Below are 24,085 nucleotides of genomic sequence, written 5' to 3'. Positions count from 1 at the left end.
CAAGTAGGTTAGAATTTTTTAATTTATTTTGGGGACAAGTATGCTCAGCTTTGCAAAGCTTAATAATGCCGCTGCTGTGACTTACAAGGTTTGTTCTGTGCATATAATGATCTTTCTTGGCACAGGCGTCCTCTCAGAGGCATCCAGTGAGAAAGGGGATTTTTTTTCAGCTGCCTGCAAAGCACTAAAAGTCCATCACCATTTCAGTTTGGGATATATTTTGGGCTCATCTGTTATCACAGCATGAGGTGCTTATTTGGCACTACTTTTAAGTTCCATCAGATCCTAATTACATCAGGTCCTAATTACATCAGGTCCTTATTACTGTCAATCTTTGATGCCTAAGAATAACATAAAAATAGAGCAAATGTTGATTTAAGTATGCTTTATTTATTAGACCTATGTTTCAGTATTTGGATGTAAGAAAAAAAAAGGGCATCAAAAGACTAACTGCCTCTTGCTATGCAATAAATTGTGTCCCTATGGTTAAGTATCCTGCCCACCTGCACTGTCTCTGCTGTTCTGTCTTGCATCCTCTCCATAGTGGACTTAGTGTGATGCCCAGCACATGGAGTCATGACGTGATGGTGTGGCTATTTCACTTTACTGTGTTGGGAACTTTATGCACAGGAGGAGCAGGCTCTTATGATGCCAGAATAATATGCACAACTCTTAGACCTGTTGTAGTTAACTTTTCCTGATAATGGTGATGTTTGCAATACAAATACTGTGCTCAGGCACTTTCTGTCTGGAGTGAAACCATGTGGCAGGAATGTGTTGAAAGCTCTTTTGAGCAAGCACTGTCTATTTTGAATTTGGCTAGTGGAAAGGGAGTGAGCTTAGGACTCAAAGGCATTACAAACCATGATGAAGAATGAGAAACTGAATGCAGTAGTGGGCAAGGACTGTCAAGTGGCATATAGAAAATTTTGTGACAATATGACACGTTGGCTTTATGGCACCTTTGGCAAAAATGTTACAGTACAAAAAAGAACTCTCTAAGAGAGTTAACCTAATACAAATGATATGAAGGTATTCCACCATTATTATTATTTATTTCTTTTTATACTTGTAATAATTCAGGTGCTTTCCAGACAGAAAAGCTGCAGGCTCTGCCCCAAGGAGCTTACAATCTAAAGGTGGACAAGGAGAGAGACGTGAAGGAGAGAGGGTCTACAGAGCAGTCAAGAAGTCAAGATGGAAACTAACCAAACAAATATGATTTGAACACATTGTTGCAAAACTATACAAACTATTTTGCAATTATGACTCATTTTCCATTTTGGTTTAACTGTATCTGCCATGACACAAACAGGTGTGGAGGAGGAAGCTTTCAACATGTGACATCAGAGAGAGTAGCACATGTGTAAAGTAGAGCTGGAAAACTCACCTTAAAGTATAGAGATGAGAGGGGTTTGCCTGCATTTCCAAGACACAGTTCAGTACCAGGACAATTTAGATCCAGAATGACATGGCTTTAGGTCAGACCCTACAGGTTTACATGGGATAGATTCTATCAGAAATGTAAATTCACTCTATGCATCTGGAAGTTCCTTAATACATCCTAATATGAACTATAAAATCTACCATGACAAGGCTGGGGAAGTTAAGAAAGAAATAACAACACTTTTGTGGTATATTCAGTGGGGGAAAGAATCGTGTTGAAAGCTGGGGGTAGTTATTCTTATGGCAGTTGTAAAATGTAATTTTTAATAATGTAGGACACCAGCCAATGATTAAAAAACCCCACAATGTTTAATTTTAAAAATACTGGTTTTAACTAAGACAGTAAGTCACTCATAAGTTATGAAAAATACTATTAGGTTTTCTTTATACATTTAGGTATCTATTATAAAACACCCAATCAGGTTCCACCAAACTGTAAAATTGTCAAAGAAACTCCCTTAAGGCGTGCCGTCTAAAACTTCTCAGCAAATTGCCATTTTTATTCAAGTACTCAGGGCAATCACTGGATGCTTTTTTATTCCTGAAGTATCTTTCCCTTAGCAAATCCAAGTGTATTGTAAAGGCAGAAGCTAATAAGCAGCTGAATATTAAAGTGCATAGGTTGTCCACATGAGGAAAAATAGATCATTGAAGAAGCAGTAGCTGTGGTGATAAAGGATTCTTGGGGAAAAAGCCATCATCAATTTTTAGTAAGCCACAGATATTTCTTTTCCTATAAGAAACATTTCTACAGTCTTCAAAACTTGCAAATGCATTTCTAACAATGGTATCAGGACAATCACGCTCCTCTTGCTGTGAGGGAAAAGTTGTAATTAAATAATCAAATAGACCTATTTTTCATAATTTACAGGTATTCATATTCCTTCAATAAATAAAAGAATATAATTTATCTTCTGATTCTGTATAGATTTTGACAAAAGTTTCCAGCAATTTAAACAAATTATTCTAATAGCTTGACATGAATTATGCTGGCAGGAGCCACATATGATTATTATGGTGCACAGAATCTTTAAGAACCTACAAAGTTAAATAAAAGCTTACAAGTCTCTTAAGCTACTTTTTATTTGCATAGAAAAATATTTATCATAGGAGTCAACTATCATATGAGAGAAATTCCATTTGTTGTAATTGAAAAAGATAGCTAAAAAGTTTCTGTGGGTTATTGCAACAGTACAAGAATACAAGATGCTTCCATTTATTAAAAAAAGTAAAACAAATCGTGAAAGCTAAAGCAGGCTACAAAACAGAAGGTCCTCATATTTTCTTTCTCTTGACTACTATGTTACAAGATCATGTGCCACAGTTGAGTACTATAAAGTGTAATTCTGCATTAGCTAATATAATTCTTAAAACATTCCCCCCCAAAAGCACTATGCAAAATATATATATTTGTAAATGCTTCCTCCTGAAAGCATCACAACCTTGTTATCACATAGTCACCCTGAACAATTGTTTCCTGCTTCCCATCAGAGTCAATGCTTATGTCCAATGCCTTGTCCAGCTGATCCTGTGGAGTGGCAGGTTCTGAGTTCTGTAACTCCATTTTCTCTGTTTCTGAAGGATAAATACTCCCCCCTTCCTGTGATTCCAAAGACTCACTGGTATTTTGTGATTCAGCTAACATACATTTTTTGCCAGGATTTCGGAAGTTTAATTCACAGTTCATGATCAATTCTCCCTCTTCCAGTTCATCAGTTTTCTCACATTGTTCTTCTGCCTGTTGACGGGAAACTTCTTCAGAAACGGTGTATATTTTATTTGTGCTCTGCCCCACAGAGTTTGTTTTTGATCGTCTGTGAAACAACCCAAAATTTTTTATGTCTGTTACAAAATTCACACGCTTTTGTTTCTCCTGAGTGGACTCTGACACCATCATTGCTGAGCCATTGCTTATATTATGTCCTTCAGAGGCGATATTGGCTGAGCGTGGGTGAATCATTGTTGTTATGTCAAAAAGGCTGAAGGGTTTCTTCTTTCCTTTCTTGTTTCCTTCACCCTCACTATTTTCTTCATTTTCTGACAGAGAGGCAGTGTCTTTGCTCATCTTCCCAGTCTGCAAATTAGACAGCTTGCTTCCTTTTAACAAACCCAGGACTTCAAAGCGAAAGCTGGAAATATCTTGTTTTAACTCCTAAAAATCAGGAAAAAAAGATGAAATGTCAGAACATCAAAGCTAATTTGACTTTCCTTTTGAAATAAAAAGAAAAAAAAGGGGAAAAAAGGGCTTATTTTGGGGTCAGTAATAAACTTCATTCTCTCGATGTTGCCATACCTGGCATCTTCAAACTTGAAGATCTTGCTCTAGGAAGCAAGTTTTATCTTACCTGAATAACTGAGTGTAAGAAATATGCTTCACAGTTTTAAAAGATCTTACTAAATTACTAAAACACTTATAAACATAAAAATAAAAACATACCTTAAAATTTTCTTCTGTCAATCCTTCTTCAGTTTTGGCATCTCTTATCATTGCTGCAACATACCTTTTAACCAGATTTCTCATAACTTCCTAAAAAATATAAAGCATTGCATTAGCTTTCTTGGTATTAGTTAGTAAACCTACACTCACAGACTCTGCTTGGGCTTTTTCATGCTTTATAAACATGACAAAAATGATACAAATCTGTTCAAAAATTTGTTTTTCTATTTGATGGAAACTACTAACACTTATTATCCTGAGAAGGGATATGTTGAGTTTGACCCAACGTATCCCTTCTCAGGATCATAAGCAACAAGGTAGGTTTCCTGCCAGTAATATCCAACCTGGCAGTGAGCAGTTGCTGATTCCTCATGAGGAGAGCATGTTTGGTGTGGTTGTACAACTTTATTTCCAGCTATTCTCTCTCAAGCCTCCTGAGCTGTGAGATACAGTGACTCTCTGAACAAAAATGATAGTTCTAGGTTTAACTGGCTGTGACAGGTTTTCTTATGCATTTTGAACTAATATCAACTTTCAGCATTCAAAAATCTTCTGCCAATGAATTCCACAGGATGAAGTAAGATTCTGTTTCGGGGTTTTATTTTTAACCTTCGGTCTGGTAGTTTCCATTGTTGTCTCCTAAGAATCCTAGAAATTATTTAGGTTGAAATAGATACCTGGAGGCCGTCTGAGTCATCTCAGGGCCATGCCCAGTCAAGTGCTGAATACCTCCATGGGTAGAGATACTGCAGCCTCCCTGAGCAACATTTTCCAGTTCTTTACTACACTCACTGTGAAGATAATTCTCCTTACCTTACAGAATTTCCTGTCCTTCAACTTGTGTCCATTTTGTCTTTTGCATTGTATCTCGAAGAATAATCTGGCTCCTTCGATTTAACCACCCACTACGTTATTTAAGGCAGCAGTTATATTCCCCCTAACCCGCTCCAGGCTGAAATCTGAGCTGCTTATCTGACAGTTCCTCTAACCATCTTGGTACCCCCTTGCTGGATCCCTTCCTGTTTGCTAACACCTCTCTTATAGTGTGGGGCCCAGACATGACATACTGCTCTAGATACAGTCCCACAAGTGAGGGCTGGAGGAGAAAAATCACTTCCCTCAAAAGGCTGCCTATACAGCCTCACTAATTCAGTAAATTAGTGAGTAAACTTACATGTGTGGTAATCAGTTCACAAATAAATGGCAAACCACTGCTCCATGTTCATCTTCCTCATGATTCTATAGATCCCTGTAATACTTCACACAGCTTCCTCTTCTTCAGGTTGGAAAAGTCCCAGCTTACCTACTTATTTCCCATATGGGATTCATTAACTACCAAGCCTACAGCTCACATCTTGTTTAACTTTTACACGACAAAAATTCAAAATAATACTGAAAATTATTAATTGTGAAATAATAATCTAAAAAAAAAAAAGTAGAAACTGAAGAAGGAAGGATGAAAAAGAATTGCTTACGTACAGGGGATCTAGGCAGAGGGGTTATTAAGGAAGTTGTTTATGGGGGATTAAAGCTGGAGAGATGAAGAGCAGGTGCTGATGGAGTGTCAGAACACTGTACATATGGCCCTGGTGATTTCTGGCAGGCAGGAATTTGCTTTTTTTAAAGGCAATCCATGTTACAATGGGCAAAATACTGGATAGCATGTCATTGCTCTAGAAAATATCCTTTTGCTCCAGAAAGAAGATAATTGTATTCTCAAATGCTTTTGTTTGAACATCAAAAATACTAAGCTTGTTTGCTGAAGAGGAAATAAATACAGATTTAATGGGGTTTTTTGCATTTATTTTCCTTTTCCACTTTCTCATTAAATTCTTCTGTATTTTTTTTCCTCATGAAAACATTCTGAAGGCATAGAAAAACAATTGCCCAAAGAATAAACCTAGGCCTCTACCTGGTATTGATGATGTCTCCTCAAATTGTCAGCTGCACGTCTCTGAAAAATAGAAAAGAATTAAAAAATATTAATCTCTGTGTGGAAGTAAAGTATTTCCTTTAAGAGAAAACAGCAGGCCTCTGCATTATACAGTATTTAGCAAGCTGAGAGAAGAGGTTCAAAATCTGCTGAAAAATGACAATGTTTCAAAAAAGCCTATCATTTGCTTTATATAAAGGGGAAGGCTGCTGTAGAGAAGGCAAAGTGGATTTTCTACATTTTTGTCAAAATGCTTTTATTCCTGCATTAGCATGGATGTGGTGGGGCAGCCAGGTCACAGGTTGCAGAGTCCCAAGGTCAACGATCTGAGATGGAAGTGGAACAATGGATCATGTCACTCACTTGCACAGACTGAAGCATATTTTACTGAATGGAATAAAGCTTGACTCAAGTTAGATTTTTCTTGGAGGTACACAGTGAAAGAACAGGAGTTAATGGACATGAGTTACAAAAGAGAAATTCTGTATGGAAAATCAACACGGTGGGATTTGTAAAGCCATGGTGTAAGCAAGACACTTCCTATGGCTCCTGATGTCTCATTTAAGGTAAAGTTAATCAAAACCTGCACTATAAAACTGTGTTAATGAGAAAGCTCCCCCTCAGTTCTCTGTTAAAAACACTTAGTCATAGAGAGGTGTATGGAAGAAAGAAACAGCTTTCAACACAGTTTGGTGTTGATAAGGAGGGACAGTAAAAGGGACAGTAACTCTGAAGAGGAGCAGCAAAAAGAAATGTGGTAGGATGAAAGAATAGCCCAGGTTTCAAGCAAGTATATTCAATTAAACTGCCATATCTAAGGGCTGTCCAGAAGAAGATGGGGAAAAAAGGCTGAAAAAAAGATTTCTTTTTTCTCTTGACTTCCTTTTGTCCTCAATTGCATAATGAATAACATATCCCCATCCTCTACAATAATTATTCCTAACTGGTGAAAGAAACACAGCTTTAACTCAGACTCTGCTGCTGATTAGAAAATAATGTGTCTGACACTGATTGTATCTCTACAAAACAGAACACTTAACGGCAGTTTAAAAAAGGGGGAAAGGACATCCAAGGGACTTGTTAAAATTAACCTCAGTTGTATACTAAGGCAGGCACAGCAAGTTATTTAATTTATTTTTTTTTTTACTTGAAAGAAATTATGAATCTTTTCCCTGTATTTGCAGTCAGTTTACACTTCATAGTTGATTTCTTGTTTGCAATTAATTTAGGGATGCAGTGGCTTTGTGGCTGGGCTAGCAAAAAATAAAAGAAAGGGAGAAAATCATTATTTCTGAATCAGTCGGAAGAGCCACAGTGGTGCACGCCTTTGTACATGAGAATGCTTTCTTCAGTATTTTTCCAGATTGTCTATCTCCATCTATGGCTCATAAAAGAGAAAATGGATATTTCTTGTGTTGAGGATGGAAGGATGGGCGAGCTTGCTCATCACCAGGGCCAGAGGGGACAGTGCAGCCGCGGGAAGGCTCATACCCTCACAACACCCGAACTTTGCCAGTTTTTAGAAAAAAAAAAAAAATCAGCTTTCTTGCAGTTGGCCACACGGTGGAGATGTTTCATTCTGCTGAGAGAGCACTAAGGGGACCATGGATAGAGAGCTATCAACAACAGATCTGACTCACAGGTGAAGGAAAAACAATTTAGGGTGTAATTGAAATACACTTCAGGTAAAGTGAATAACTCCTAAGTAAAAAAAAAAAAAAGCAAGCTGATTCTTTTCTTGCACAATACTTCTTACAGCTGCTGTCTATTCTGCTTTATTTTACAGTGAAATGTGAAATAAATGCATAGGTTCAATTCCGTATCTGTAACAAGAGCTACCTAGATAAAATTTATCCTTTTTTTCGCAGCCAATTTGGAAACTCCCAGAAACAGAGGCCATGGCTTTTCCCCTTAATGTAATGCCAACAAGTACATTTTGGGATAACTATATGAAAAGATTTGTGTAATAATGTGTCTGAACAGTTCTACTGCACTTAATTGTTTTCAATCCATACCACCAAGAAGCTGAAAGAAAATTAATTTAATTGTATGTTTTCATGCACATCTACATACCTATTCCACTGGGAATTACACATAACCTATCAAATTTATTATCACTAAACAGTTCTCTATCTCTCATTTAAATGTTTAGGTTCCATCTCCAGTTCCTAATCATCTTTTTCTTCCTTTTGAAAGCAGAATGAATCTTTGCCTAAACACATCTGAAAACCAGGCTATTCACTAGAAATAAAATGTGATTAACATTCGTATTGTCCTTATTTAGTTCTCAGCTGGCCTGCTTTTCTCTACTCAGTCACAGTCTAATGTATGGTTCAAAATTTGTTTCAAGTAACCATTGTTCTGTGTGCATGAAAAAGTTGAAAATTATGACTGGCAAAACAATGAACGTTTAATTTGACTAAAAATAGTAACAGGGTGGGAAACATGGTTTGTTGAATGCAATAGTGAAATTGAGGGAGATGCTGTTGTCACTTTCCAAAAGAGGGCACTCATATCTTTTAGGAAGCTTTAAGAGTAGCTCCACTAGTAGTGATAATTATTCTGATCCTCCTGTTTATGCCATTGCTAGCAATTTACACTGTTTGGAAAAAAGATCTCTTTAGCAGTCAAAAATGTAATAAAATTATATTACTTATTTTGATGTGTTTTATTAAAATGATATCTTTTATAGTGCAGGAATACAAATTCAATGCCTGCACTTGACCTTAAACTGCTTAGTGATAAAGCAAATGGAACTATTGCCTGAAGTTGTGGTATATATTCCTCATCTTGACTAGAAGCATCACCTTTAAAGGATTAGAACTTATCTGTGTTGACAGAGAGGTTTCTCCATGAAATGATTCTTGGCTATACAAGGAACACTCTAGATTATTGATTTCCACACCAGATGGAAGGCATTATTTCTTTGCTCAACTTTCAATAACAGACATTACAGAGAAAATACAAAATGTTTATGCTGACTTAGAAATTGCATCATTTTCCACTAGGTGAAAAACAGAATAGGAGAAGGGAAAAGGAGATTTTCTGTGAAAAATGATAATAAAATCATGTTGGTTGCTCATGGCGTAAAATTCTCTGTATAGCTAGAGAAGAGGTAACTGTTTATCTAAACATCAGATAAAAAAATTTCAAAACTATCCCTGGCAATCCTCTCCATTTTCACTTCTGAAATACTTTAAACTATAGACAAAACATTTCTGGTGACTGATCAAATGTAAAGTAGAATGTAATTTGAGAAAAATGGTACCATTTGTTCTGGTGGAACTAGGATTTCTTTTCCCATATATCTTTTTTTTTCTGAAATACCGATGACCACAGGATTAGCCTTGACACACCCACGAGCCTTGTGCAGTCAGGAAAACCTCAGCCTAATTAACAGAATTATATTACTACTCTGGCTTTTGCAAAGATAAGCTAACAAAATTAATAGAACTGATACAGATATAGATATAGATGATATAGATATGTGTAAAAAACAGCACACAAGCATGCACTTATTTCAGAATTTTAAGTGCAGGAAATAACTGATAATAGCTAAACAAAATGCTGCATACCTGGGATATGTCAAAATGACAGAATAAAAAAATGTGCTGAACTCTGAATGGTAGAAGAGGTCTGTCTGATTCATAGCAAAGCTAAAATATTAGTAAATCACATATACCATCCTGGCCTTCCTTCAGCTGAAGCTGTGGCTAGAGAAGCTGCCATCAGTATGGCTGGGAACTGTGTTGCTTTGGAGAAAAAGCCTCTCTCTTGAAAAACCTCGGCTTGACTTCACCACCTGCTGCTTCAGCTGTTCCACTACAACAAAGAAGAGCCACAGAACTGACTTCCAAGGAGATGCAAATTATTTTCAGAGGCACCTCACAATGCTACAGACCATGCTCTTGCCCATGATAATTCTTTATAAACAGCAATGTAGATGATCCTCTCAACGTCCTTCTTATTTTTACTGGCATTTCTCTTCTTCCCACGGGCCAGATAAATCATTTCACTAGAATGTGTGCTGTAAACTATCCTGACCCTCAACTCTTTCTTTACACATTCCACCTGCATATACTGAACTCTTAACTATACACATATTTAAATTTTACCATGGATTCTTGACACATTTGATTTGATCCTTGACTCAGTCCCAGTTCATGATTCCTGGCCTTTTGTTACTGAGGACTTTTTGCAGAGATCATGCATAGTCCTTGCCAGCTTCTTTCTGTCTATTATCTATTTTGTATCCTCTAGCACTGACTCACTCTTTGGATGCCCATTATTGCTTTTTCTACAGGAAAACACCATAGTACGTCACTGCTAATTAGTGCTTCCTAATAGGAAAGTTAACATTTAGAGATTTCAGAACAGAATGTTTTGAAATCTGAGGTCTGCCTTACAGACAATGTGGCATCCATCCATCCATATAGCCAATATAAGAAAATCATGTTATAGCATTTTTTTACTCTCCCAGACCTGGTTGTCGGGAAGGAGAGAGAGTTTATAATGCAGGAGTCAGTGAAAAGGAGTAGATCCCAACACAGCATATCTTGTAGCTCAGAGCCAAAGTTACAGAGCAGATACAAGTGAGCTGAAGTCCTCTGAGATCCTTGAACAAAAGGCAAAGAAAACTCTTCATTAACTTTTGGTTGAAAGGGCATAGAGGTCCTAAATTTAATTTGTGTTGTAGCTTATTGGGACAATTGAAAAAGCTCTAGGAAATCAAGGCTGAGCTGTGGGTGATGGGAAATTTGTCAGAACCAGAAATAAGTGCTCTCCCACAGGACAAACTATGAGATCACCGTGGTGTGCCCATTTGTTGAGTGATGATTTAACCCCTTGGAGGATGTCCAGTTAACAGCACCTGTCTGGTGGTTTGCATCTATCCAATGTGGAAACCAGAGCACAGAGGGCATATGCACATCTTACTCCATTTTGGATCTTGGGTGAATAACTGGGTCTGGAAATTGCAAAATTTTCCAAATTCACATAAACCTAATGGGACTTGTGTTTGCTGAGCAATTAGCTGAAGAACTTTGTAGTTTTATGAGATGCCCATATAGTGGACTGGATCTGCCTGGTCAGCCACAGCCACTCACTTTCTTTCAGGCAGCTGGAAGTGTGGTTGCCATGTGGTTACTCTGCTGGTAAGCCCTCTGCTTCAGAGAGGTTTCAGCTCTAATTCAACTAAGAATAGTTCAACTAAGAATCTAAGATTCAACTAAGAATCTATTCTGCAGGGGAAACCAGTGATTTATATGGCCCTACTGCACACTTTAGGGATTCCACTTTCAAATAATTGAAAAAAAAATTACAGGAATCAACTAAAAATGTCCCACATCTCTCCCTCACTGATGTCCTCCATTTCAAACAGTTCAGTTATTAGTGGTTCATATTCAAATCATAAGGAAGCTTGATTCAGCTCCTTCTCATCTGTTCTCCCAAGAGAGCACCTTAACCCCTGCAGTGTCTTAAAGATCTTGAGAAGGAAATTTCTGTTGTCATAGCTTTTATGCTTGGGGTAAATTATTAGATATCCACTGGAGAATAGAAGTAAATCTGGGTCTCCTCAGCCCAAGATATTTGCTTTAAATATTTGCACCTGCTCCTTTCTTCAAACAGAAATTTCATCCTGAAGCTGAAAAGTCTTTCCCAACAAAAGCTTATTTGAAACTGAAGTATATTAATTAAAAAGTTTGGTGTTTAGAGATTTTGGGGGATTTTAACTGAAAAAAAAAATTATTTGGAAAAATTCTCAAGCATCTTGGTACAGAGACTCCCTACCCTTTCACCCTTTGCTGCACCAGTTTTCCCAGATCTAAGACATGGGTTTCTTGCAGGTGGTATTTATGTACCCTAACAGGAGGAGGAAGGAGGAAGTAGACACGATCTTTCTGAATCCCCTTCCTCATGATGCCATTCAGCATAGGGCTGGGAGCACCCTGTATCTTTCTTTGTTATTCCGCTTGTCCAGGAATGAGTTTACTCCCAAATCTGCAGTTTGAGAGGATAAGAAAAAGGAAAAAAAATATTTCCTTATCCCAGATGGAAGGTCTGACAAGAAACATTGTCCTGAAAGTTTAGCTGGCTGTATAAGGTTTTTCTGTCTCAGTCAAACAGAAATATTGTGTTAATCAACCCTCTGCTATACACTGGCATCATACCATTAATTTTAATATCATTCTCTCAGTTTACACTAGCTAATCATCCCTACCAAATGTTTAACAAATGCCTAGAAGCATTGCCCACTCTCCCACACGCACAAGTACATCATTCTCTTGACTTTTTCTTTCTAACAACATCTCATAGTTTCTCCTTCTGTTGGTCTCTGCATTTACTTTTTTCACTTCCTATATTACACAGACATGTTTTACTCTTAAGATTATTCACCATTCATGCTAGTTCATGTTCTCTTTAAAATTTCTATATGAATCATTGTTAGTCTTTCTTAACTTAATGTTTTTTCAGTGTGTTTCTTGTCATCCATTACTGGTTTGTTTCAATGCCACACTCATGTTTATTAGATTTTTTTCCTGGATATTTCTTTCCTGTATATACAAAAATGACATCAAAGTGAAAAAGTTTTGCTTTCACAATTTAGATACTGGCCAACAATACCAGTATATTGCAATAAGCCGTATTTGAAGCTTTCTACAAAGAGGAAAAAATCCATTTATCAGCATAGTAATTGTGAATTAGTTTTATATATCACTTTTCCTCTTTAACATGTATCTGTACATGCATGTGAACTTGTTCCTCCAAGTACATCTAGAGATTAAGCTGTATTCCAGGATATGACAGCAGAATAGGTAGGAAAAACTTATTACTCACTTATCAAGAAATAGGGAAGAAATATGAGTAATGGTCCATAAAATGATTGTATCACACCCCCTGACTTTTTTGAAATGGATGGAAGTTTTTTGTATAAGAAGCAACAGCACAAGGATCATTCCCCTTTCTTTCTCCCCTTACCCACATTTGATTCTCGTACTCCCACTTAATGCTTGGCTATCTGAGTTTATAACAGACTTGAAACATTTACATTCATCAAATCGCTATGATATAGAGAAAATGCCATTATCCACATCTTATCCCAAATAGTCTTCTTCATGGTAGAGCTGGCTAAATTCAGTCCAGTTACTGAGGTACTGACTCACTCAGGGGAAATGAAGAAAACATAACTAAAGAGAATTAGTTGTTGATGGGTTTGGATGTTGCCTGAATATTTGCACTGACAGTATAGAAAAAGTGTGTCACTGACTGAGGTATCTCAAATAGACGAAGTTAGGAGGGAAAAGTTCAAATCTGCTTTACCCACTGCATCTACCAGAGAAAGTAAGCAGATGAGATATTACACAGGCATCTGCTCAATCCAGGTGCAAGACTATTCTTGGTCTCGTTGTGTGTCTTTTCCCCTCTTTTTTTTTTTTTTCCTTAGAAATGTCACTGCTAATCAGCAGTATCAGAATATGGTATGATTTCAGAATGGGATTCTGAAATAGCTCTACCTTTAAATTCAAGAAAATAATGTCCAAGTAAATGCTGTCACCCTTGATTTTTTTTTTTTTAATGGAAACAGCTTTTGGTAAAAACCCTTTCATGGCAAACTCATTTCATTACATGTAGAGAGACAGAGACACAGAGAATATCCCATGATGAATACTTCATACATGAGTCTCTGGTTCATGGTATTAAATTATACCTGAACTGTAATACTTGAGCTAGGGATTAGCAACCAACAATTCTGACACTGACAGACAAGTATACACATTTGATCTCTTGTATTTTTATTGCTCTTAAACTTTCTTGCACTATCTGTAGATGAAGCGCAGTCACAATTTATACTGTTATTGTACAATATTGTATAATGATGCTTTCTCTTCAAATACATTAACATGAATGTAAAAAGTAAACATCCTCTGCTAGAATTATTGTCTAATTCATATACACATTATTTGACAGGTCAGACACTCTACAAAGCTGAGAAAAAGTCAACTATATAGAAAAAGGAGGACTATAGGCAGAGTAAACCACATGACTTACCCCTATTGTTCCAAAACTTTCGGGCTTTCTTCTAATTTTTTTCTTGCAAAGGTGTCTCCATAACCATTTGATCAGATACCACAAAGACTTTGGGCTTGGTATAACATTAAAAGGAGTGGGCAGAGTTCCTCCTTCTTCAAAGTAACTCATCCAGAGTTTTGTTCGAGCAAACTTCCACTCAATGTCTGCATGATCCTGCACACAAGAAACATATCATCAATACAGATATTGCTGTAATTAAGGAGGGGAAATAAACCTCTACAAAAATCTGAAAAAACTAAAGTTAAAACAACCTTGAAATCCTAATGAATTATCTTTTTAAAATACTGCCACCTTTTGACAGAAGGTCTTTAACACAAAGCAAATCTAAGCTGCTTTACCTCAGTAAGGAGATGTTAGATATGTAAAGTATATATCTACTTATAAGCACTTATTTCCCTGTTACAAGCTGTTAAATTATTGAAAGTCTCTCAAAAAACAGAAAAGGTAATTACAAGCAGAGAAATACTACATTTCTACAAGAAACATTTTGTTATAATAGCAGCTTGCCATTACTCTGCATACATCAGTTTAATTATGCTGCTCTGCAGCAGCTGCAACAAGTCAGCAAGGCTCATGCATCTTCTTAGAAATTACCAGTCCCCAAAATTCACAAATATGTTATCCAACAAATCACGAGGCTACTAAAAATATTGAGTCAAGTATCTTTTTTTCCCTACTACTTCAGAATTCTATATTTGGGATAGGTTGTGGGGTGGGTTTTTTATTTTTATTTGAAATTTCGTTTCTTTTGGAACCTATATAGTATTGTATAATTATGAAATTTTTGGGAAAATGAAAGCTAAAGGCCATGGAAGGATGTCTAAAACCTAGCAGCTGAACAAGAAGTTGAAATCACTAATGTTAGATTTGGATAGCCAAGAATGTCAGCTACAGGTCTAGTCCTGACCATACAGTAACAAAAGCAACAATTTAGAACTTATAGCAGGAAAGGTATACTACCTACAGCCCAAGTTTTGGTGAGAGGTACTATGTTGTGATATGGTTCACTAGACTCTGACAACTAGAGTTATACAAACAGTTTTTCTTTTGTGGAAACACTTGTAATTTCCAGATTGGAATAAAAGACACATTTTAAAATCGTAAGACTGTGAAGCTTTCTTTTGTTTGCTTTCTGCATGATCATATTTCAATTATCATATGATGAATCAGTGTTTATTTTTCTTAGTCTCCTCATAGACAGTTTAGAAATAAAACTACGCCCATAGCTTTAGTAACGACAAAGACAGTTTTCATTGAAGAAGGAAACAGGACACTTTTGAATGAGGAGACATGACCTTTTTTTTGAATAGCTAGTGTCCTTGGAAGAGGGACACCCAATTTCTGTTAACTGTATATCCATGTCAGATAAAAAAATTAAAATAGCAGTCTTTCAAATGCTAATAAATATAATATATTAAAATGTATCAGCAACAGAACAATCCTGGGCAGTCTTTTTCTAAGAAGAGGTCTTGCACAGTGTAGCTTGGGCAGGACTGTAGCCCATGTCACTTTCCAGAAGCATCAGGACACCCTCCTCAACGCACGAGCTGGCTTCTTCACCTCTTCCCCATTTGGTGTTGTGGGAAAATTTTACTCTACCCAGTCCAGCTTGTGTCTTGTTTCTTTGTCCTTCCAGAACAGTGCAAAAGAATCAGAGTAAATTGCAATATTTGTCCCAATGTTCTCTCTTGTCCCGTCTGTGAAATGTTTTACTGCCAGAAAAATTGAATGTTGGAACAGAGAGAGGGTATATATTATAAATTATCTAAAAATAAAAAAAAACTTACAGCAATGAGTTGGTAAGAGTTATTCATCATGGCTATTAGCATGTTGAGTAGAACAACCAGAGATATTACATTATAGGTACCAAACATTGTGGCCCCAACAAATTCAGTGAATTCATGCCTCGCTTTCACGTTGGTCACATAGAGATTGATGAGTCCAAATATAGACCAGAATAATGACTGCAGCGTTTCAAATAACCTGAAAAACAAAACCCAGAAGGCATAGCTGTATAATAACTACACATTTAGTTTTCAGATTGTTCAGTTTCTCCCAAAACACACAAAAGTTCTTGACTTGACTGAGATGAATGACACTTATCACTATATTGCAAACATAGAGAGAATATCTTTCTAGTGAAACAATGGCCTAGTCTTTCAAATCTGGGCCTCTAGAGATAGAATACAGAATCTATAAATAAACCTGCAAACAAACTTCAGAGAGATAAATATACTTTCAGAGATCTTATGCTGGACATCTTCATTTGAAGTACTTTGACCCTTTGCTTTAACTATAAGGGGTAGAATTAGGATCCAAAAGTAACTCAAGTATGGTTGTGAAAGTAATGATTGTGTCTCGCCAGGATGTTGAAAGAAATATGGTATCCTCATATTTTGCAATTCTGGTTTGTTGAAAGTCACTGAGATAAAAGGAGTCGAATAATTAGAAAGACATTATTATCATTAGCATATATTTTGTTTTATAAAGAAAGTAAACACAAAAAAGACAAGCATGCGGCTCTCAAAAGAAACTTGTGTTTTTATACCTACAGCATATGATATTTCCTTAGAGAAATTTGTACAACATCTAGGAAGCTAGTCACAATGATGAACTTTTAAAAATAATCCTCTGCAGCTAGATAGATTGAAAAATTTTCCTTTTGCTCATCTACACTGTAGTGTGATAAGAATGCCCCTGGTTAGACTGCTCCTTGAAAGTATGGAGCACATAAAGCATCACATTTTGCCACAACATCATCTTCTGACACTAGTACCAGTACTCCCCACTATTGCCCAGATGAATATTGCTTCTCTCAATGCTGAGCTCTGAAAAATTTCTGTGTGCTTTTCTGTTCAGATCACATAAAGTTTTGAGCTGCATAGGTGTTATTAATACAAAACATAAATATGCTGTGTCTGAGAAAAGTTACTTGATTAAGATAATATAAAGGCTCCTATTTTTATAAAATTATTTCCTCTAAGAAGGAAGCCATTAGTAATAAATATATGTTTAAAAAAGCCTAGATACACAGAAGTTAATAGGGAATGGACATTTATAGCAGCAGTTTGATGCAGGTTGAAAGGTGAAAGACAAGAGAATTAGTGTTCATTTAGAAATGGTTTGATACTATAGGAGAACTAAAGACTATAATGAAGTAAAATTGATTTTAAAGTGAAAGAAAAAGAAACCGTTTATAACAGAAATTAGAAATCTGATTGTGTGGACTACATTCAGAAGAATCTTGGACTGAATGGTTTTTTTTACAGCCTATCACATTTGCAAGGAACCTTCATGTTTTAGAACACCAGACTTATTTAATGCCCACAGGTAGACATGGAAGAAATGCAGAGTGACAGCTGCCTGGACGAGCCAGGTCTGAACCAGTGACCTTATGCAACTTCTAATCTCTTTTATCTTCCTCTTATCTCTATTTTACCTTTTATCTTTTGAGATATCTTACATTGTACAGACTTCACTGTGGTATGAGGTGAACATTATTAGAGTGATGAAATGTTTTTAGGTTTTTTTATTATTAGGGTAATATTAGATGTGTTTGTCAGGAGACCACTGTAATACCAACAGTAAACAGAGGTTCTTTTCTGTAGACAGCACCTAAGTCATTAAAATATTTGGGGAGAGGAGGAGGATAGAAATAAATAGCTACTTACGTTGAAAATGCATTATTCTGCTTTTCACATCGTATTCCTTTGCAGTTGCCAGGTTCATTTGTCTCATAGTAGAAGTACAGCTGGTTCAATCCATTTGCAAAAGCCAGCAGCACAAGGCAGTATATGAAGAGAAACTTCAAAATGTCCAGCAACATTCTTCCTAGAGATATCTGCAGAGGTCCCAGGTGAGAATTTGCAGTGAATAACGAGATCAAGCGCAGGGAGCTAAAGATGTTTGCGATTGCAAACAGGGCCTCAGCCACCAGGGTTGGATGCCACATGTCCCAGCTCTCCCGTGGAACTAACCCACTATACTGGAAACAAGCAGAAGGGAAGAAATTACTCCTCTATTTTAATGCATAAACAAGCATGTCAGTTTCTTTACAAGCTTCTCAATTAATTTGCAGATATCACAATAAATTTTCACAGTAGCAAAAATTTTCACAGTTTAAGAATTCTGACACTGTAAAAGGAACAGTTTTGAGCACCTTGCCTTTTAGAATTATAGAAATTTCCAGCGGTAAAAGGAGGTAAATTATTTTTTTGAAAAAAAGTGTAGGGCTGACAGTGATGGATAGAAACCCACAAAAGCTCTGGCAAGTAGGAAGAAAACATTCAATCACCAAGTATATAAATTAATCACTAATACTGGACCAATGATGAAAAAAATGTTTATTAATGAACCATGGCAAACTGCTTATGTGTCTCATTATCAAAGAGTCTGACCCCTGAAACTGTGACATCTGTTCATGCTCTAACAAAAAAAAAATTATTGAAAATGAAAGATATTTGAACTGAAGATTAACTGCTATAGCAGACTCATTATTATTTATTTAGTCTCAATAATCTGTTTTATAGAACATATCAGAGAAGAGATTCTATGCTAGGAAGCTCTCTAAAAAGGGTATAATATAATATAAAGCAGATTTCAAAGGGGGACTATGGTGTTATCTGTATTTACCTAGTCTAGACCACACAGATGCACCTTCAGAGCTGCTGGGCATGCCCTGAGCAGTAAGGAAAGGGATTCCATGTGTCACTGGGGCCATATGATACAACATAAACAGATGTCACAGCATTTCACCACACACACCCTACAAAGAAAGAGTGGTTCAGAAACACTTGAGTAACTTGAACATATGTTAAGCCTGTAGGACCTGATCAGATACATCCCAGAATCCTAAAGAAACTGGGTGATGTAGTTTCAAATTGCTTGTCAATATATTTGAAAATTCCTGTCAATCGGGTGAAGTCCTCAGTAACGGGAAAAAGGAAAACATTGCACTCATTTTTAAAAAGGGGAGAAATTAAAACCTTGGGAACAACCAACCTGTCATCCTCCCCTCTATGCCTGGGAAGGCCATGGAACAGATCCTCCTAGAAGCTGTGCTAAGGAACACGGAGGACAGGGACATGATTTCAAGCACCAGCACAATTTCAGCACAGGAAATTTTCACGGATTGGTCAGTCCTTCCTGACCAACCAAGTGGTGTTCTATGATGGAGTGACTACATCAGTGGACAAGGGAAGGGTTTCAGGTGTCATCTGTCTGGACTTGTGTAAGGCTTTTGACACGGTCCCTTGCAACAACCTTCTCTCTAAATCGGTGAGAGATAGTTTGACAGGTGGACTGTTCAGTGGATAAAGAACTGGCTGGATGAGTGCAACCATAGAGACATGATCAACAGCTTGATGTCCAAATGGATGTCAGTGACAAGTGATCTCAGGGATCTGTACAGAGACTGGGACTGTTTAACATTAATGACCAAGGGATTGAGTGCACACTCAGCACAGATGGCACCTTGCTGAGTGGTGTGGTTGACATGCCTGAAGGACAGGAAGCCATCCAGAGGGACTGGGACAAGCTCCAGAAGTAGCCCCATGGGAACACCATGGGGTTTAACAAGACTAAGTGAAAGGCGCTGCAACTTGGTCAGGGCAGCTCCCAGTATCAAGGCAGTCTGTGGAGTGAAGGGATTTGGAGGAGATGGAGTTGAGGTACTGGTAGATGTGTGCTCACAGCCCAGAAACCCAACCACATCCTGGGCTATACAAGAAGTGGGGCCAGAAGGCCAAGGGAGGGGTTTCTGTCCCTCTACTCCACTCTGGTGAGACTCCACCCAGAGTGCTGTATCCAGCTTCAGCATTCCCAGTACAGGAAAGACATGGACTGCTGGAGCTGGTCCAGAGGCATGCAGTGAAAATGGTCACAGAGCTGGATCACCTCTCTTCTGAGGAAAGGCTGAGAGAGCTGGGGCTGTTCAGTGTGGAGAAAAGGTTATCTTGTGGCCTTCCAGTACCTCAAAGGGCCTCATAGCAAAGATGGAGATACACTTTTTACTACGGCCTTTAGCAATAGCAAACAGCTAATGGTTTTAAACTAAAAAAGGGTGGATTTGGACTAGATGTAAGGAAGAAATTTTTTTATGATGAGGGTGTTGAAACACTGGAACAGGTTGCCCAGAGAGATGGTAGATATTTCCTGGTAACATTCAAGGTCAGGCTGGATAAGGCTCTGAGCAGCCTGCTCTAGTTGAAGATGTCTGCTTACTGCAGAGGCACTCGACTACATGAACTTTAAAGGTCCTTTCCAACTCATTCCATCCTATGATTCTGTGATTCTACAATCCAAACTGTGCAAAGGAACTGGGCATTGTTTTGGACACTAACAATTGGCACAGGCCCCACACCAGGGTTTATCTAACCAACTAATAGTGCATGTGAAACTGTTCCAGTGCCCAACAGCAATCCCTGGCACAATGCAATTTATTCGTATACAAGCAGCCATAGCAGCTGACAGGTTTGTGGATTTGGGGATGTGAACTAAAAAACTGAAAAATAGCTCATTAAAGAATTAAGTATTATTCAGCCTTGCATTTCGTTCACCTGTGATATTTGTTCTCTACAGAGCAGAGAATTAAATCTAGACCTGCTGGAATCATAGATCAGAACTCTCTTCATTAGACTATCCTCCCCCTAATGATTATGCTCATCTGCCCCATCCACTATGGCTGCTTAATCCAGTTTTGACTGATTCAAGATCAGTGACAAAAACCAGGAAATAGAAAACAGAATGTAGTTACTGGAGAAAACACCTAAGAGATAAAACAAGAAGACAAAGCAGAAGAAAATATTTTCAGTGTTTTTGAGGAGAGAGAGATGAAAACTCAGCATGAGTCCTATAATGGCTCTCTTTGAATAATATTTTACTGCACATTATGAGCAAATTACTTGTGAGCAAATTATCATGGTACTTTACAACCCTCACAGATGAAAACTTGCACCTTTTAAATAACCAGGAATGATTGTCCGTACAAGCAAAGGTTGGTACTGGACAGTGCAGTAGATACTCAGATTAGGGAAAAGTACACAAGGTGTCTTGGGGCAATAAAGTAAAATACAGTAATGGAGAAATGTAAAGAACATTCATGAAACTAGGAAGAGATGGAGTTTTTGGTAGAGAATCAAAAGCATCAAACTGCAGACATATTTTCGGTGAGGGCAAATAGTGGCAGATTTCAGGGAAGTTACAGATGTGGGGAAGTTGGGAGAAATCGAAGAAAATACCCTTCTGAGAATTACCTGGAACTACAGGACACTGAAAAAGTATAACACATGATATACTAAGACAAGAAGCATCAAGTTTAACAAGTCAGGTGTGGATAGCCATATCTGCACTCTGCCACCTACTCTTACACTCATCAAAGAGAAATGAGAATTTCTGAAGTAGTGGAAAAGCAAACATCCCACATATGTGAGCTGCTCTTTAACTTTCTCATTTTCTCCTCATTGATTGTTGGGGGAGGGGATAGACTGTCTTACAGCTGTAGTCCAGCAAGATGTGGGCAATGTCACATTTTCTAGAAGAAATGATGTTAAGCAGAAAGGTGAGGAAAAAAGGACTTTGTCTATGATATCCTGGATAAAGACACAAAACTGATTTGTTCGAATATTCAGAAAAGATCAAATGACCTTTGATTTGTTAAAGGAAAATCAAAGGCACAACTGTGATACTTCAGTGTAACTGATTCTTCCTTTTCTGGGCCTAAGTGCTTCCTGAATGTTTGGATAGAATTCAAGAGGTGTCACCATTGTAAGCAAAGAGTGATGGCTGTTATTTTAGTGTTGAAGAAACATAATTTAAAAGACTGTAAATACTTGGCAGAAAAAAGTGAGAAAGGTGAAGGCCTGAGAGATAAGTTTGGAAATTGTCTGTGAAATATACTAACTGCAAGAAGATAGCAAACAATATAAAGAAAATTATGAGTATAAGAGGTCTCTAACAACAAACCCCTATTGATTACACTAACCAGAGCAGAGGATGCTGAAAAGGAATCTAGAAAGATTAAAAAAGAAAACTAGAGAACAAAGCAGCTTTCATGTGAAAAGGAAAATATAGAAGAGCAGCAAAAAGACTAGGTATGCTAAAACCAGGAACAGTGAAAAAAGAATAAAAAGTGTATCTTAAGGTCAAACCACCTAGATTTGAAGTATTTTTTCTCTCAGTCATGTTTGTTGAAGTCCTTCTGTTCTACACAGGATAAATAAATTAATATTGTTCTAAGGAATGGAAAATGGTAAGAGAAAACATAGCAACACTGAGTTTGCTGTAAATCATGATGTTGATACCCTGCAGTCCTCTACTTGGTGACCCTGATGAATTTCTGTCCCCCCTGGAAATGCAAACACGACCTTTTGACATGTAACAAAACCAACCATCACTTAATTTGATTAAATAACACCCATTACTGGCTCTGTGGTTGAAGGAAATTTACATGGCACATCAATGGAAAATTAAGAAGAGCAGAAAACAAATAGAGCAGCATATAAACAGCAGAGTTTCAAGGTAAATATAGGATGCTTTTGCGGTATCAGCCAGGGAATACAAGGTAATAATCCTTGATCCTTACTCAAAGGAATTAAAATGCAAATTCGATATCTGAACCATTTGCGAGAAAAAAAAGGCTGAGTGATCACTGTTTTCCCATTGAAAGAAAAGACATGAACTCTTGATCTCTTGGAAGCACCACAAGAGATCAAATAGAAATGCAGATCAGGCTGCCTGAATGTTTAATGAGCTGTTGGACCTCAGTCTAAGATAACCCCTTGTTTCTGGTCACAAAGAGACAAGTTAAATAATATCCATTGCAGGAAAAGTACTTTAAATACTTTCCTGAAAAGTCATATGTAAATGTGAACTCTTCCTATTTTAAAATGTATGTACCAATCTTTGCATTCATTATGTGGAATTTCAAAGTAGCAGTAGGAAGGGGGCAGGGGGATGGTCTAGCAGAGAGCTTTAGAATGGTAATTACACTGAGGAATAAGGTCCATAATTTCTCAGGGGTGGAGAGGTGTTAATCTGCCTGTGTAAATTGACATTTAGTCTGTCTAAAATCTGATAAAATATCTATCAAAACAATTTTACAATGCAAACATGTAAGAATATGTTAGCTTTTGCAGAACTGGTGGCAGAAGAAATACATAATCTTATTTACTCCTAAAAAAAGTAGACCTGACACAGTGATCACTAAGCCAGTAAATGTTGAGACAAATAATGTACTTTAGCTACTTTTCAGAGTTCTTGCTCTGAATAGGAATTTGTTTCTCTACTAGATCTTCACATCAGTGGCTGAGGCATGCTATCAGCAATATGAAATTGTATGTGATTTTTAGCAGAATTGGAAACAAGCAGCAGTAGGTCCAATGCTCAGGTTTAACAAGTATTTAAGAGAAAGCAAGCAGATTTTGCACACATGTTGGCACTGCACTTAACTACATATCAAAACAAAATAAATTATATTCAAAAAACCATAAAAGGAACCATTTTTTCTTAGTGCATCTAAAAACCCTCCAAAAAACCAAATTCGTTGCTTAAAATCTGTCATCTTGTACTTAAAAAATATAGGACAGTGTATTATAGATTATGATATTTTATGAAGAAGAGACCATTTTCAATGGGTATACTCCATAATTTAGGAAGGCCCAACATGTTGATACAGAGACAATAAACCCTAGGCCATTGAAAATTATAAGATGTCCTTATTTTATTTGAATTCTGGCAATGAAATAATTTCCTTTGAGTTATCTTAGCAGTTCTCTCATCCTGAAATGATATGCTTTGGTGTATTTTATATTACTCCATCAGCTACTCTAGATAATATCCATCTACTTAACTACTGCATCAGTAAGAGCCTTAAATGGGCAATAAACACAATATTTTACTCTGGGAATATTTGTCACACAGGAGAGTAGCATGGAGACACTCATAATTTTATTCAAGGGAGTTGGTTAAAATGTTTTCTTGGGTGGCTGGAACTGATCCATAGAAGATAAAATAAATCTAAGAACTGACCTTATATATTTGGTTCAATAAAGACAGAAGAGATGTAACTTATAAAACCTGACTCACAATGCTTAGGAAAAGAAAATAAAAGCTTCACATTAAAATATACTGGTTACATTTGGCATCCTCTCAATCTCATCTGGCATAGTGGCAAGGAACTC

At 37.1% G+C, this 24,085-nt stretch overlaps 1 protein-coding gene across 5 annotated transcripts in view; it reads right to left on the bottom strand.

Moving 5' to 3' along the window:
* Positions 1-1,035: 1,035 nt before the first annotated feature.
* Positions 1,036-24,085, bottom strand: part of TRPC4 (transient receptor potential cation channel subfamily C member 4) — a 133,111-nt gene continuing 110,061 nt past the window's right edge. For all 5 annotated transcript variants that reach the window (XM_064408942.1, XM_064408946.1, XM_064408944.1 and 2 more), the window contains 6 exons: positions 17,579-17,892; positions 15,695-15,890; positions 13,866-14,060; positions 5,796-5,837; positions 3,884-3,973; positions 1,036-3,598 (listed from right to left, as the gene is read on the bottom strand). In XM_064408942.1, the coding sequence (XP_064265012.1) occupies positions 2,882-3,598; positions 3,884-3,973; positions 5,796-5,837; positions 13,866-14,060; positions 15,695-15,890; positions 17,579-17,892 (1,554 nt within the window). In that variant the 3' untranslated portion in view covers positions 1,036-2,881. The remainder of the gene's footprint in view (positions 3,599-3,883; positions 3,974-5,795; positions 5,838-13,865; positions 14,061-15,694; positions 15,891-17,578; positions 17,893-24,085) is intronic.

Source organism: Passer domesticus, chromosome 2 (assembly GCF_036417665.1).
Source record: "Passer domesticus isolate bPasDom1 chromosome 2, bPasDom1.hap1, whole genome shotgun sequence".
Taxonomy (NCBI): domain Eukaryota; kingdom Metazoa; phylum Chordata; class Aves; order Passeriformes; family Passeridae; genus Passer; species Passer domesticus.
This window is presented reverse-complemented; position numbering and strand designations above follow the sequence as displayed.